This window comes from Neltuma alba, unplaced genomic scaffold (genome assembly GCF_004799145.2).
Source record: "Neltuma alba isolate B1F8T4 unplaced genomic scaffold, ASM479914v2 tig00010802_pilon, whole genome shotgun sequence".
Taxonomy (NCBI): domain Eukaryota; kingdom Viridiplantae; phylum Streptophyta; class Magnoliopsida; order Fabales; family Fabaceae; genus Neltuma; species Neltuma alba.
Genome location: NW_021635616.1, coordinates 166,162 through 181,024, shown reverse-complemented (window position 1 = coordinate 181,024; position 14,863 = coordinate 166,162). Strand labels below are relative to the sequence as shown.

Sequence of the window (14,863 nt, the reverse complement as noted above, 5' to 3'; positions counted from 1 at the left end):
AGAAGCCACACAGAGCATGGGGAAGTGTATCTCTTTCTCGGTTTTTTTTTTTTTTTTGGAGGGGGGGAATATGTTATAAATTGTGGGAGCAAAATATGGAGAGAGGGGAGGGGTGGAAGTGGAAACTACCAGTCTTCAAATTATTGGATAAGGAACATGGCCCTTGCTTCACCATATATCCTGCACTCAACCCCTCAATTATGCAACGAAAGCTGCGAAGGCGGGGAAAAACAACAAAATCATTCACGCGGGAGCAGAGTGATCCATGTGAGAGCTGCGTTCTTCGTTTGATAAACCATTCCCCAAGTAATTAACAGCGCAGAACAAACTATTTCTCTTAGAAGCGTCAACTGATAAACATGAGAAAATCATAAAATTACAAAGGAAGCAAAACAGAGGACCCTATCCGGATCAATGTGAACAGAGTTCCACTTTCCCATGGGAAGGAGGTACGTGGTGGGGTTGTCCTCTGCTTCTTCCTTAATAGGGGGGCGAATGGAGAATGACTACCACCAAATGTATGAGCTCTATACTCTTACGCATTCATCTTCCTTCCTAAAACCTTACCTAGCTCCCACCTTAACATCACCTCCACGTCACTTGCGTCTATCTTTATCTCTGCCTTTACCTTCCTCACTCCAATCTAGCCCGACTTGTTTCACATTTGAGCTGATCACCAGATTTTCAAGTGACTACTCCCCCTTTTACACAAGGCAGATCCTGTTACGTTGCCTTCAGCCATAACATTTATCCGAGGGTCTCGGTTGCACTGGTGATGACAAAGATCCACATGCCATTTGAGAATACAATTTCAAATTAATCAAAACCTCAACGATTACAGCCAAAGACGAAAACAAGGTAGCGGGAGCTCATCGTTGGCCCAACAAATGGCATCTCGTTGCTTTTGGGCCGAGACAACGCCGGCTTGGGAACGCGGGAGATTTGAGTCAAATGGGACTATAAAATTATGAGGTAGTCTCCCCTACTTTGGCGGACCTTCTTCCATGTGCGATGGAAGTCCAGTTGACCGGGTTAGGCGACTTTCATTGCACTTTGTGGAGGGGTATGTTTCAATTGATGCGCTCCCATTCCTTTTGTAGGAGATGCCGTCCCTTCATTTCCTGAGATGCGGGACTTTCCTCCTTCCTCCTCCTTTTTTCTTTAAAACAAAAAAAAAAATCGTCTTTTCAATCCTTTTTTTTCCCGGTGCATTCGACATTCTCATCATATTCAACGGTGAAACGATTGACAGGTACAAACCTACGGAAGCTTCCCTCCAAAGTGCCGAAGGCCTTGCCTTACACTGGCAAAGGGCCAATGAGAAGGACGAGAGTGTTGACCACATACATGTAGCAACACTAAATTTTCAAATTTATATAATGCAAGCCGCCTAATATATGAATGAGAACCCGGAGCTAATGCAGTCGTGCTGCCAAACCATAAAAGATTATAATTTGCGGGCTATAATCAATCTGAGTACCCATGCGGGGAAAAGAAGTCGAAAGATATTTGCTCGACTGTGAAGGCAGTCCTTAATCAACAAGATTATAATTCTTCACCGGTAATTGGCCTTGAATGCTTGATTCAAACAGTGCCTCACTTCTCGATGGCATGAATTTATAATCAACACAAAACAAGGACGAATTTTATGGCTTGCATACAAAACAAAGAAGCCATCATGCATCTCATTCTCTGCCTCCAGTTCAAGGGACACAAATCCCTCAATAGAAGCAGAGTCACACGTAAGCACAAGTGAAGGTCTAAATTCTCAGCGGTGTACAGCCAAGGATAGGACCACGACACCGTGTCATCTGAGCTGCGGAACGCCAAGTTGGTCTCTCAGTCCCAAGAGTGAGAACGTCAACATCAGATAATGGTTTGATGTCCCAGTTCCACCTGTCAGGACCAATGAAGCCCCCAATCACATATAACTCATCACCCAGCCCAATCATCGCGCAATCAATTCTCTTTCGAAACTCCGATGCGGAACAAACCATCTTTCTCACTTCTTTGTCCTGCTTAATAATAATACCATGGCTCATCACATAGAGGGATCCCTGAACAACTGCCATTGGACCTTGAAGCCAGCTCCATTCCTCGACGGTCCACATCCACCCATTCCCTGCATTGTCTAAAACTTGAACTGTTGGCAACCCTTTGTGTAATACATGCAACTTTCCCTCAATCACTACTCCTGAACAGGCTGAATTGTGTGTGCGATGAAGATCGGGCATTGGAATCCATATATCCTTCTCAGGGTCATACATTTCTGCCTGAGATATAGACTTTCGACAGCTAGTGAAGCCCCCAGCCACAACAATCTTTCCATTCAATACACAGCATGCAAACATAGAACGGGGCACAAGCATAGACGCGCACTGGGACCATTGCCGTGCTACAGGATCATATGACCAGACTTCACTTGTTGCAAAATTCCCATCTTGATCACCAGTCAATGGATCGACGGCGTCACTTCCTCCACCAATCACAAACAGCTTTCCAGCAATGGAGACAGCACCAAAGCGGGAAAGTTGCCTGACAGTTGAGGGAAGAACAGGAAGTGTAATCCAGAGATCACGTAAAGGGTCATACAACTGCCATAAGTTCTCTGGGTCCAAAGCACAGACACATAATAGATCCTCAGATGCACCAACCTCCTGTCTAGCTTTAAATAGCTCAGGGCTACGAATGGCTCCTTGCCAAGAACGAGAGACGAGCTCTAACTTAGGATGGAGATAGAAGGGAACTCGTGCAAGGCACCTAATTGCAACAGCATCCGGAAGTCCTTCAATCAGTTCAGACATAATAACCACTGTTTCATCCGTGTCTGATAAAATACAACTGCTGAACTCGTGCTATTTAATAGATAGAAGGAGCACCTACATTAAAATAAAAATTTAGTTACATGTAATAATGTTTCATATCCAATATCTTAAGTTTTGAAACGGGATGGTCATTAATATGGCATGTGCATAATTTCAATAAAAAAATTGTAGTATGTTAAGCACAGAAAATTGACAATTTATTTTAGACATAGACTCCAAAGAATCTTCCAATTTCATTAGATGAAGAACAACAGCCTCCCCCAGCCCCCACCCCCCCTCTTTCCAAGGGAAAAGAGACAAGATATGACAGCAAATGTGATCAACCAAACCAGAGCTGTTCAATTAAATTTACTATGTTCTTGCTCCCTTTAAATTTGCCATGGAAATTCCTCCACATTTTGGAACTGGACAAATTATACATACACAGAACTAACAACATTTGCACATGCTCAAACTGCACTTAAAAGATGCATTCTACCTTTTCCCTCCTGCATCAAGTCTCCCTTAAAGATGCATAGACATCAAAAGCGTTTCAAATAATTGATCCATGTGTCCACCCAAACATGGCATGTCAAGAGCATTTATAAATTAAGATACACATTCTTGCCCGCATTATGCAAAACAAAAATACAAAGAAAGAAAAAACTCATTGTAGCTCAACAGTTGTATTTCCAAGTTGTATACTTGGCAACTTAAAGAGTGATAATAAATGGGAAAAGGATCTCAGCATTGCAGGATTAATTCTGACAAAGCATCTGCTGCCTTTCCATACATGCATTCCCAGCTTGCAATTCCTGGCATAGCATAGAATGCTAGCAGGATGGGAATATACAATATAGAGCAATTGTCTAAGCCCAATGACAGCAGCAAAACAACGAAACAAAGTAAAAGGCTAGCAGGGAAGGAAATACCAATGTCGTGATTACTAAATTAGTCCCCTCAATAATTCAGTATATAATCAAAGACCCTTTTTAGACCAAGCATAAAACTGCAGACAAACATCTCTTGACTATTTACAATAACAAATCTGCGAAATGAACAGCTTAAATTGACCCTGTGGATGTAATATGAAAGATGCTACGAGAATCGATGTTCATTGGACATTTTGTGCCCACGGGGGACATATCAAAATTAGCTTCATTATCATCATGGACCCATGCAGAGCAGAGATAACCCTAACCCAAAGCAGGACCAAATAGAGAGAAATATTAGATATGATCGTCATTTGGATAAAGTAAAGAAGTTGAGAAAAATTATTTTTCCCCTTTATAGTAGGCTGTTTACGGATTCAGCTACAGAGATGAAGCACGAGATGAGAACAAAGAAAAAAGGATTTAACTGTAGAACAAGCTTAATTCCTAATTATTAAAGCATGACCCAATGCTATTGAACTGAAATATCTCAATCAAAGGAAAAGGGCAAAAAGAAGAAAGAAAGAAACAGAAAGAAAAAGCCCATAGCGCCGACTCAAGAATTTGGGGCAAAACAGGCCAAGTTGTAAGGAAAAAATTTAGAGAGAAAAATCCGTAATCACGAGCAATGAACTTATCTCCTATACATCAACCACTTCAGTCACAAGCAGAAGAGTTGATCAATTCAATTTAGGATCCCAAACGCAAGCATTGCGTTAGAAACGGACAACAAGGACATGGAGAATTATGAAGTTCTAACACAAAACCCAGTTCGAATCCAACATAACAAGGAATAGCCAAGTGATCACGACCGCATGAAACCAAAACCTATGCAATTGAGCATTATCCCTTAGCCAAGATTCAAAAACAAAAGAAAGGAGGAAAAATCGAGTAATAGCTAAGAGACGAACCGTAAACGCAGATGGTTTGCCTGAAAACGGAGACGATGAGCGAAGAAATGAGGGATGGAATATTTGCAGAAAGCAGGGATGGACGAAGGAATTGGGTTTTGCCTACGAAGATGGCTTGCACAGCTGAGGAAACGCTCGGCAAAATTTCAAAGGGTTTTATTTATTTTTTTCCTTGGGGCCCTTAGAGTCATTTACCCAAAGGTGTGCACAAATGCGTGTGATTTACTGATTTAATTGGGTGACTGACGTATGCGAGCCATGAATACGATAGAAATCAGAATGGGACTACACTTTGGGGAAATTTTCCCAAAAGTCTCCACACAAAAATTTATTACTCAGAAAAATCTCAAAATGGACCCGGATCATTTATGAAAACAAAGCTTCATTGTGAAATGACTAAATTGCCCTTGATGACTTGAGCTGAAAAGGAGTAAACAAAGGAAAGGGAGTCAAATCCTATTGGCACGCATTTGCTTCTTCCCCGTCCTTTTTTCTGTCGAACATCCTCAGCTTGCGTGCAGTCTGGGTCGTTCCTGAAAAAATTTCAGGGAAGCCATCGCTATGTATTCTGAAAAATATATTTTTCCAAATGCTAAAAACAGTCATGGTCACACATGTTTTATTTATCTTTTTATTAACGTGAAGAATAAAAAGAACTGCTAAAAATTAAAAGGGGGAAAAAAACCATGTGAGACACTGCAGTGGTGCGGTGCTTTGGGACCCCATTTGCAATGTACAGAGATCAAGAAAGATGCGGGGGCGGTTGGAAAAGTGTTTCCCTCCCGCAGCGTATTCCTGCACAAAATGGGGGCATCGTTGATGCATTCCCATGAGGGTTTTTCAGCAAATTTCCGTTTTCTCGTTTGCTTCATTGACTATTTTGGTTTTTGGCGGGCGGGGGTTTGGCAACTGGTTCGGTTAAAATTGATCCCGGGTCATGACTGGTTCCTTCGCTTCCTTGCCAGTTTTCTAAACATTTTTGTTGCACTTTTAAATTATTTTCAAATGGTCGACGGTTGACACGTGAATCGTACGTAGAGAATGAAACTACAGAAAATAAATAGAAAATCGAGAATATCAGCAAGCTCAGCCTGAGCTGTGCGCCATGTATTTGATTGGTCGTGTTATTTGCTGGCTCCAGGGTCTATATTTTCCACGTGGAAAAGGAGAAAATAATTAATTTATGCATAGCGTTTTTTCCTGTGTTCAGACTCCGGTAATGTGAAATCTTTTTCTTTTTTGCCGGCAATGTGAGATCTTATATTCTTATTTATCACAACGACGCATACAATTTGCAAGTAATCGTAAATTATCATTTTGATTAAAAAAATTACGTGAATTGAGTTTATCACTGAGGTTTAAGCATAGTTTCAAACTATAGATACAAAAACTCAGATAATAATAAATCATTATTATGGCTGGGTAATTTTACTTGATTAGGTCTACAAACATTATGAGGTATGATTACCATATCATTAAGACTTCCCCTTTTTTTCAGTGAACATTGATACTTCTTAAATAATAAGTGCCTATAAGTATGTTTATAAGAGTTAAAATAAAACTCTCGTTATATATTTATCTCGTAATAAAAAATTATTTTTCAACCCACTGTCATTTCGAACAAGCACTTTTTATCATCCCATGATTTTTTTTTTGTTGAGATCGACTCTAAACTAAAGGACATAATTTATTTTATATGCGTGCATGCATGCATATGAAGGCGCGGGGTAATAAATTATAAAATAAATTTACACAATATAACGTTAAAACGTTAAATTGTAAAAACAAGTTATTGTTTTTTTTTCCACCAGCCTAAAAACAAGCATTATAACCATTGACATTTAAAATAATAAGTTATAATATATGGGGGGCACGAGGTAATAACTTATGAAATAAAATATATATGAGGTCAATAACAAATATTTAGATTGTAAGAAATAACAAACTGGTAATAGAATTACTGACATTAAAATTTTTTTGATATCATTTAATATATTTTTAATGCTAAAAGTCCCCCCCTCCTAAGATCTTACTATTAATTTTGAACTTTTTTAAATCCTATGCAATATTAATGTTTTCATGAGTGGTGTATTAATATTATTACCACCATCATTTTTTTGATAATATTGATTTATTGTTTTATGAGACGCGACCGGCGGCTTATTAGAATTAAAGAAATTAGTTATAATCAGTTACAGATTTTCAGAAATACCATGATTTTATTTAGTGATGATATCGAGAGAATTGATTGGTGGCTTATTAATCGACCGATGACTCATTTATCGAGAAAGATATGAACAGGTTGAAGGAATTTAATAAATACTCCCTCCGTTCCTTATTATAAGAGACAAATAACTAAATTACGTTGATCAAAAAAATAGTTAAAATTAGTTGAGGACAATTAATGTGTAAAAAGTATAATGTTTTTTTTCCAACAATGCCCCTATTAATAAGGAGAGAGAGTATGAGAGAGAACAATTAAATTATTAAAAGAAAGAGAGTGTGAGGGAGAGAGAGTATGAGTTGGAAACAAAATAAATAGGAGTAAAATAGAAAATCAATACAAAAAAATAGAGACAACTTTTAAGTGTCTCTTATATATAGAAACATGTCATAAGCATCAAATGTCTCTTATAATAAGGAACGGAGGGAGTAATATCAAGAGAGTGCACACAAAAAAAAAAATCTTACAAAAAAGACAAAAGTGCAGTAAGAAGGTATTTATCACTCAATTCAACTTCTCAAATATGTCCAAACCAGGCAATGCGGAATTGTATTCATCACAAGTATTAAAAATAATTAGAATTTCATTATAATCTTGAAGTGAAAAATAATGTTGCAGAATAAAAACCAAATTTCAAGCTGGGAAAAAAATTTTCAAAGTAATAATTTGCTATTAAAATAAATATTAATATTATAAGAGTATATTTTTTAAAGTACATGTAAGTATAAATAATTCTCCAAAATTCCGGCAAAAAAAAAAAAAATATTTCTCCGAAAAACGGCTGCGAAAAAAGTGGGGAAATATCAGCCATGTCGTTTTCGGTGACACAGAAAAATGGAGGTCGATTCGAATGATTAGCCTTTGAATCTCATATCGGGTAGACTTGAATATCACGATTTCATGAATGGAGTTCGGCATTAATTGACGCATCCGACCACAATCATTTGACGCTAACGGCCGTTGAACTCCTTATCAAGTTCGAGCCTGACCCTCCATCCTCAAATCACGTTTACACCTTTTTTAACTTAGATCAACTGTAGAAAATTTAAATTGAATGAACAAGTTATCAATATTATTTATTAGGCATATTCTATTATATCTCACAAAATTTAATGCTTAAATAGTTTACTTAAAATATTATATTCGTGCGTGCTTTGTATTGTTTTTGTGGAACTGCGTAGAATAAATAAGGGTCATACATTGGGTCTCACCGTTAAACCTGAACTTATGCGGTTTTGAAATAATCTAACATAAGTATATTAACGTTGTTAATATGATATCACCGAAATACCAATAAATTGCCAAGCTTTTTAGAAATACTACCTCCGGTCCTAATTATAAGACCCAGTTGACTTATTTGAGGAGATTAAGGAAGTAAGTTAAGTTAATTATTTGTAATAAATAAGTGTTGTCATTCCTAAAATATCTTTGCTAATTAAGTGTATTGACTAGAACTATCATTATTAGAAGGACTATCTTGGAAAAAAATACATAAATATGAGAGACAAAATGGATTGGGGTTTTATAATTAGGACCAAATAAAAAGTCAAACGGGGTCTTATATTAAGGAGCGGAGGTAGTATATTATTTGCCGGTAAATCACCTGAAAATCCCCAGCCACGCCAATTCGAAAACTTCTCCGCACTAGAAACTGGACACAGAGCTGCTTGGATCAAATGGCAAAAGACTTTGACTTAGTCTTGTTTATTTTCGCTCGGCTGCATTAGGCTTAGTTTCTGCTTGTGCTTTTCTTTCTCAAATTTGGCTCTTGTCCGATGTATTCCAAAGAAAAAAGAAACTGGGCACAGAGGCAAAAAAGATAAGTCAATAACGGAGTAGAAGGAGGGAAAGGAACGGAGCACAAAATGGGTTGAAGAGAGGCGACGACGAGAGTGTCTATCACATGGACGAGACATCTCCTTATAGAAGCTTGTCCTGATAGAGATTCCATTACAGACACGCCTCCCACACAATCCCAAACAGTACGAGACTCTTCTTTTGACATATCCACACACCTTATTTACAACACGGTATCCGGACCGATTCTCATAATCTCTAATAAATGAAATGCAGATGCAGGATTTGAAACCGAAACTTATTTGTGTTTAAGTACCCAATGCTCTATTGTGATCCGCAGTCTATAAATGAGGCATGAGATTAAAGTTCACGACCACTGAATTTTGAACTTTTAGGCAACTTTCTTCCCTCCTCTGCTATTCTGTATGATTGAGTTTTTTTATCTTTTACTGTTCTGCTCACCCTCTTTTTAAAAGAAGAATTCGTTTAAGCCTAGGAAGAACCGCTTCTTGCTCTGTCAGTAGTTGCAGAATAGCTTTTAAAGACAGTGTTCGCAAAACATGATTCAGATTTATCATTTCTCTGCAGGTGTTACCACAAACAGAGTTTGCATAGTATTACAAAAGAGCTGGAAGATCTGCTGGACTTTTAGAAAATTTAGTTGTTGCCACCAACAGACCGTACCCCGCTGATGATCCCCGCTTAAATTCTGCATCAGAACAAACGCATTAATTTTCCAATAACGGATTCAGGCAGGGGCCCGTGCGTGCATGCGCTGTTCCATTAACATCACAACTAGACCCATCACCATTCCTCTAAATCCAGATTTGGACTTGCTGATTTATCACGTGAGAATTGAGAAAAATTAATGGAAGGTTCGGTTACAGAGAGGCTCAAGAAACGACAAGTCAATGCAGATCGCCCACTCTATCTAATTAAATTCCACCCTTCTTTGAACACCAATGATAAGGCTCTCCTAATCAACCTATCTACTCAGAAGACCGCGAGACTCATTTATCAACAACACTGAAAGGGAGTATCGAGACCGAACGACCTCAACATCTCTTTGTATCCCGCACAAGTTAATTATATTCCTTTATATTTTCCGTAGAAAGAGAAGGCTTCCGTTCTATCCAACCACACACACCAAACTATAACGAGGGTGCTGATCAACAAGCAAATTCTTTTACTGCACATATTAGTCGAGGTAGTTGAACTGCAGAATCATATTCCGACCTACCAGACAATTGTTAAACCAGTAGATTGCATGTATATATTAATGAAGCTACAAACACGGATATCACCGCTAAATTCTTGCAGCATTGTGTGAACTAACCTACTGATGGAACAGCACAGGGCTTTTGAGGTGAGCGTGATATCAGCAGTGTTGATGGTGATATTAGTGGGGAATTCAGTGAAGGGGCAGATTAACACGCCATGCACGACGTCGGTGATAAGTAGTTTCACCCCATGCGCGAATTTGATTACAGGAAGCACCAACAATGGTGCTGTACCGTCCACCACATGTTGTGAATCTTTGAGATCTTTGGTGAACACGAGTGTGAATTGTGCTTGTCTGCTAGTATCTGCCAATGTTCCCTTCCAACTACCGTTCACCTCAGCTCTCGCCCTCTCTCTCACTCAAGCATGTAATATAAAAGCGCCTGCCCAATGCAAAGGTCCATTATCTGCCTACAATTTAGTTTTCATTTTCCCCTTCACAAATCATAATCACGACAGTTATGGGTTTAACGGTTGACATTTTCGTATTGCAGCCTCTGGATCCCCTCTACCAGCTCCAGGTATTCATCGTTTCATTTTTCTTTTGGTCTCACGTTTGCAGCCAAATTATTCTCTCTGCTTGGTCTAGCGTCTATGCTTTTTGAATATGTATGTATAATTTGGTCTGCATGGGCAGGCCCTGCTGTGCTCGGAAGAAATGGCCCAGGACTTGGACCCACAGCCGCATCTCCGTTGAGTCCTCAAGGTAACAAGTTAATAATGGTAACTCATTAATTAGTCTGTAATAATGTAATGTCTATCGCTGAGCTCTAGTCCGTGAAAATAATATTGCTGAAAAATGGAACCGAGGGCGTGCAGGGTCTGAAGATATGGTGGAAGCTAAAGAAATCAAATTTATGAGCCGGAGATTGGCACAAACACGAACACAAGCGCAAGGCCCAGCTCCAGCAGCAATGGAAATGGGAGAGCCCACCACAACTACTCCGGGAATTCGACCAGTCCTCCCTGCACCACCATCCTCTTCTTCTGTTCCATCCTTCCTTTCCTTCTCCCCATTCACGTTTCTCTTCATGTCACTCTCAATCATGGTTGCCACCGTTTACTAGTCTTGCCTCTCCAATAATGCTTGCTTTCTACCCTGCGTGTCTCATCTTATGTGTCTGTACTTCAGCAGTTTAGCTAGCTTCCTTTGTTCCTTTCTGTATCTCTATTTCTGGTCCGCCTTTCAAAGACATCCCATATTCATTTAATAAAAGTTAACCAATAGCAATTATCTTTTCCTTTTTTTAAAAGGAGTATTTGATTAATTGAGAATATATGTTCGTGGCTAATTTATACGTATGTTCATTGCCAATTGACAACGTACGATAGATCGCTTCGTAAGAGTCTTTTTCGTGAAAATGGACAAGGGGACAGTACCGTAATTTTCTTTCCTTTTTTAGACAGTACCGTAAAATGATCTATGTGTCGTTTTTTTTCCCCATGTGCATACTTTCCGACTTGTTCATGCGATGCTAAAAAAAATTCTCCTCGGATTTTTTTTAAAAAAAATAATAATAACAATAATAACCTCTCTTCCGTTATATTTCCAACTTAGCGTGCCAATGGAGCATGCTCATTTTTATTTGGAAAAATTGTCAAAAAAAAACTGCTGAAATAAAAAAATTATAAATAAAAACCTGTTACAACATTAATATATGTTTTGATAACCATAATATAAGTTTCAATAACATTTTTTATAATTTTTTAAAATCTGTTACAACATTAAAATCTTTGTGTGCAATTTTTTAATTTCAGCGGTTTTTTTTATGATTTTCCCTTTTTATTTCTAGCCAGAGGAAAAACTGAAATCATATAAAGACAAAATTTTAATTATATATTTTGATTTGATATTGAGAAAAAATTTATATACTACAATGGACATTTTCAAATTGAAATGCATCATTTATAACTTCTTATAAGTGAATAATATCAATCTGTGAAATATATATTTAAAATTTTCATACGATTTTCCGGTGCATCAAGCTAACCTGGATCTGAGGTTGAAAAAAAAGGGGGGGCCTAACACGGATCCCTTCACAGAACGGCACCGTTTTCCTCGATTAAGGATCTTGCCCTAGGCGAACTCCCGCTTTGGCTCCAAGTCACCCTGCACCTTCCCGGGTCGTAGCACTGGCCCCGCCGCAGGTCGCAGTAGCTAAAGACAATCACTATTCGTCATAGCAGATTCAGGAACCTCAGAGTGAACCTGAATTCGAATTTAACTGAAGGTCTTGAATCTCGAGTGCTTTAAATGATCTCCCTTGGATTTCTATGCGAACTGTAACGAATATGTGTTCTTGCTCATTTTTGCTTTTGTTTCGAGTGATTAATATTAATTTTCCAAGGTTAGATTCTTAATTAATTCTGTTTCTACTGAACGGTAGCTTAGACTTGTCCATTCAAATGGGCTGGAAGGCAGCGGAGAAACTCATTAGGCATTGGAAGATTCTTAGAGGGGACAACGTAAGCTAACATGATTTCCTTCGCATCCTTGCTATGTCTCTTGATATATATTTTTCTTTGTCATTTTGCTTTGAAAGGGGTTTATTGTTGTCATTTTGAACAGGTAATGATTATGCGGGGAAAAGACAAGGGCGAGGGTGGGATTATTAAGCGTGTAATCCGCTCTCAGAATCGAGTTATCGTTGAGGGTAAAAATCTGGTGAGACAAAGTCTCGATTCTGTCTTTGTATGGTTATGTGACATAGCGAACATGTTGAGTTGGGCTTATCGAGCAATTTCTCTCATCAGCCGGGCAATTAAAATTTTGAAATATCAAAGCTTACTGGATTTATGATATTGGTGAACTTGTTTCTATGGAATATTTTATTGATTCTGTTTCTATGGATCTACTTGTACGCTTTTTATGATGCTAGTTGAAAATTATGACACTAGACCTTCTGTTTTATTAATTTCTGGGCTGTCGCATCCCATGAGGTTCAATAGTTTATTTGTATATTACTACCTACGGATAAGACTTAGTTTGTAGACTGCAAAGAAAGACTTACAATTAGGACCAGAGGTAGTATTAATATTTGTGCATGTGCTCTCATAGTTTCACTATTGCTGTGTCTTGTGAAAACTTGAATTGAGCATCTAGTTTTCTCTACATGCTTGATAGATATTCACTTAAGTGCTTGTTATTTTATTTTAGGTGAAGAAACATATTAAGCAAGGACAAGGTCATGAAGGGGGGATCTTTACCGTTGAAGCCCCATTACACGCCTCAAATGTGCAGGTTCTTGATCCAGTGACGGGGTATGCACATGTTAAAATACTGAACTGGTGTTTGCATGCGAAGGGGCTGGAGTTAGATGATGTAAAATGATAAACCGTTTTTTCTTTTGTGGTTCAGGAAGCCTTGCAAAGTTGGGATTAGATATCTTGAAGATGGTACTAAAGTCAGAGTATCCAGAGGCATAGGAGCATCGGGGTCCATAATTGCCCGGCCTGAGATCTTAAAGATAAGAACTACCCCAAGACCTACAGTCCGTATGTACCCAAAACTCATGCTTCTTTCATATTCAAGCTTTTTTGTTTCCCTGCCAAAATCACACACACATACACTCACACACACACACACAACCCCTTTTTTCTTCTTCACTATGCTCCCATATTCTGAAGAGTGACACTTACAGCTGACCTTAAATTTTCGTCATATATACAGCTGACCTCATGCTCCTTAGTTGGAGAGAATGTGAGCAAGAATGCTTATATAGTTTCAGTCAACGCTGGCGCTGATTATCAATTTTTTTAAAAGAAAATTGTAATCATCGTGCTGAGCATCAAACTCCATTTATCATTCTTTTTGCAGTTGGTCCCAAAGATACTCCGATGGATGTTGTGGTGGAGAAGACTTACGACGCCAAAGCAGGGAGGGGCATGCCTGATCTCTGAAGAGATTATGTACTATACTATCGCAGTGATTGGTAAATCGCTTCTGAATGGCTATGGTCTAAAAAGATTGGCCTTATTGCTCTTCTCCCATGCTCGGACTCAAAGCAACTGCACCCAGGCACCCAGAAAAGAGGGTTGTCAAATAGTTGAATCGATTTAAATAATGAAAATGATTCTACAGCTTCCGTGAAATGTAGTTTAATCCCTGGTCTCTCCACCCTTGCCTGGTGGAGCAGTTAATAATGCATATTAAGCCATAAACCAGCACCAGGTCATCTTTTAAAATGTAAAAAGGTCTCAAATATTGTCCACTCTGTGTAGTTATGTGAAGTGTGAACTAATACTGAGCTCAGGGTTTCTCCACGGGGTAATAAATTATTAATCGCACCTCAGTTGTTAAATTTAGGGCTGGGCTTGAGTTTTCCAACATGTATTGTTGGTGCCTATTGGTGTTTCAAATAATTCAATTACAATAATTTTTCAAATTTTAATGTTGCTACCATGAATAGTTGAAATGACATCATTTATGGCAGTAAACTCTTGCTTCAGGATTAGCGATGTGGTAGTTTATCCTGATTTTTTTTTTTTGGCCCCCGAAGAGTGGGGCGGGGCGGGGCTCTGAATTCGAATTAACTCACTGTGGGGAATCCATTGGGCGGAGGAGACGCGAAAGTGATCGTTTAGAAGAACTTCATAAACCGAAGGAGGGTGATAGGTTAAGGAATAACCTTGTATGTTGGGGGGATCAAGTAATTTCACTTTTATGTATCATGTAGAGTAGAGCCCAAAGTTTTTCTTCCTTTCAATTCAATGAACCGAGCTTCGGCCTTAGACCAAGCAAACAGGGGAAATGACAATTCAAATTATCATATCGGAAAGACAAATGCAGTGGAAACTTTGGAGGAATCTACTTAAAATATCTATTAAGTATCCTCATTTTTTTTAACCCGGGAGGTGTGGTTAAGTGGTGTGGGTTCATCCTCTCTTAACTAAGTGTCGAGGGTTCAATCCTCA

The 14,863-nt window shown here is 38.6% G+C and overlaps 3 protein-coding genes across 5 annotated transcripts; 2 read left to right on the top strand and 1 right to left on the bottom strand.

Annotated features, from left to right (window-relative positions):
• Window positions 1-259: 259 nt before the first annotated feature.
• On the bottom strand, window positions 260-4,811 carry LOC114759203 (F-box/kelch-repeat protein SKIP30). The gene is made up of 2 exons (XM_028948324.1): window positions 4,648-4,811; window positions 260-2,879 (listed from the first exon to the last, which is right to left on the bottom strand). The coding sequence occupies exon 2, from the start codon at window positions 2,802-2,804 to the stop codon at window positions 1,761-1,763; it is 1,044 nt and encodes a 347-aa protein (XP_028804157.1). The 5' UTR covers window positions 2,805-2,879; window positions 4,648-4,811; the 3' UTR covers window positions 260-1,760.
• A 5,190-nt stretch (window positions 4,812-10,001) lies between these two features.
• Window positions 10,002-11,198, top strand: LOC114759205 (protein YLS3-like). The gene is made up of 4 exons (XM_028948326.1): window positions 10,002-10,347; window positions 10,444-10,470; window positions 10,587-10,655; window positions 10,769-11,198. Exons 1-4 carry the CDS (start codon window positions 10,011-10,013, stop codon window positions 11,014-11,016), a joined length of 681 nt encoding a protein of 226 aa, XP_028804159.1. The 5' UTR covers window positions 10,002-10,010; the 3' UTR covers window positions 11,017-11,198.
• A 795-nt stretch (window positions 11,199-11,993) lies between these two features.
• Window positions 11,994-14,351, top strand: LOC114759206 (50S ribosomal protein L24). 3 transcript variants are annotated; one of them, XM_028948327.1, is made up of 6 exons: window positions 11,994-12,232; window positions 12,337-12,415; window positions 12,519-12,614; window positions 13,107-13,210; window positions 13,308-13,444; window positions 13,767-14,351. In XM_028948327.1, the coding sequence occupies exons 1-6, from the start codon at window positions 12,204-12,206 to the stop codon at window positions 13,847-13,849; spliced, it is 528 nt and encodes a 175-aa protein (XP_028804160.1). In that variant the 5' UTR covers window positions 11,994-12,203; the 3' UTR covers window positions 13,850-14,351. The 3 variants fall into 3 exon arrangements, with proteins under 3 accessions (XP_028804160.1, XP_028804161.1, XP_028804163.1); XM_028948328.1 differs by having other exon boundaries at window positions 11,997-12,180; XM_028948330.1 differs by having other exon boundaries at window positions 11,998-12,180; window positions 12,342-12,415.
• The last annotated feature ends 512 nt before the right edge of the window (window positions 14,352-14,863 follow it).

Excerpts from the sequence above, each read along its gene's own strand:
- LOC114759203 (XM_028948324.1), bottom strand. The coding sequence starts at position 2,804 with ATGTCTGAACTGATTGAAGGACTTCCGGATGCTGTTGCAATTAGGTGC.
- LOC114759205 (XM_028948326.1), top strand. The coding sequence starts at position 10,011 with ATGGAACAGCACAGGGCTTTTGAGGTGAGCGTGATATCAGCAGTGTTG. Across the intron at positions 10,471-10,586 it reads ATCCCCTCTACCAGCTCCAG|GCCCTGCTGTGCTCGGAAGA; the intron begins GTATTCATCGTT and ends CTGCATGGGCAG. Across the intron at positions 10,656-10,768 it reads ATCTCCGTTGAGTCCTCAAG|GGTCTGAAGATATGGTGGAA; the intron begins GTAACAAGTTAA and ends GAGGGCGTGCAG.
- LOC114759206 (XM_028948327.1), top strand. The coding sequence starts at position 12,204 with ATGATCTCCCTTGGATTTCTATGCGAACT. Across the intron at positions 12,233-12,336 it reads CTTGGATTTCTATGCGAACT|CTTAGACTTGTCCATTCAAA; the intron begins GTAACGAATATG and ends ACTGAACGGTAG. Across the intron at positions 13,211-13,307 it reads GTTCTTGATCCAGTGACGGG|GAAGCCTTGCAAAGTTGGGA; the intron begins GTATGCACATGT and ends TTTGTGGTTCAG.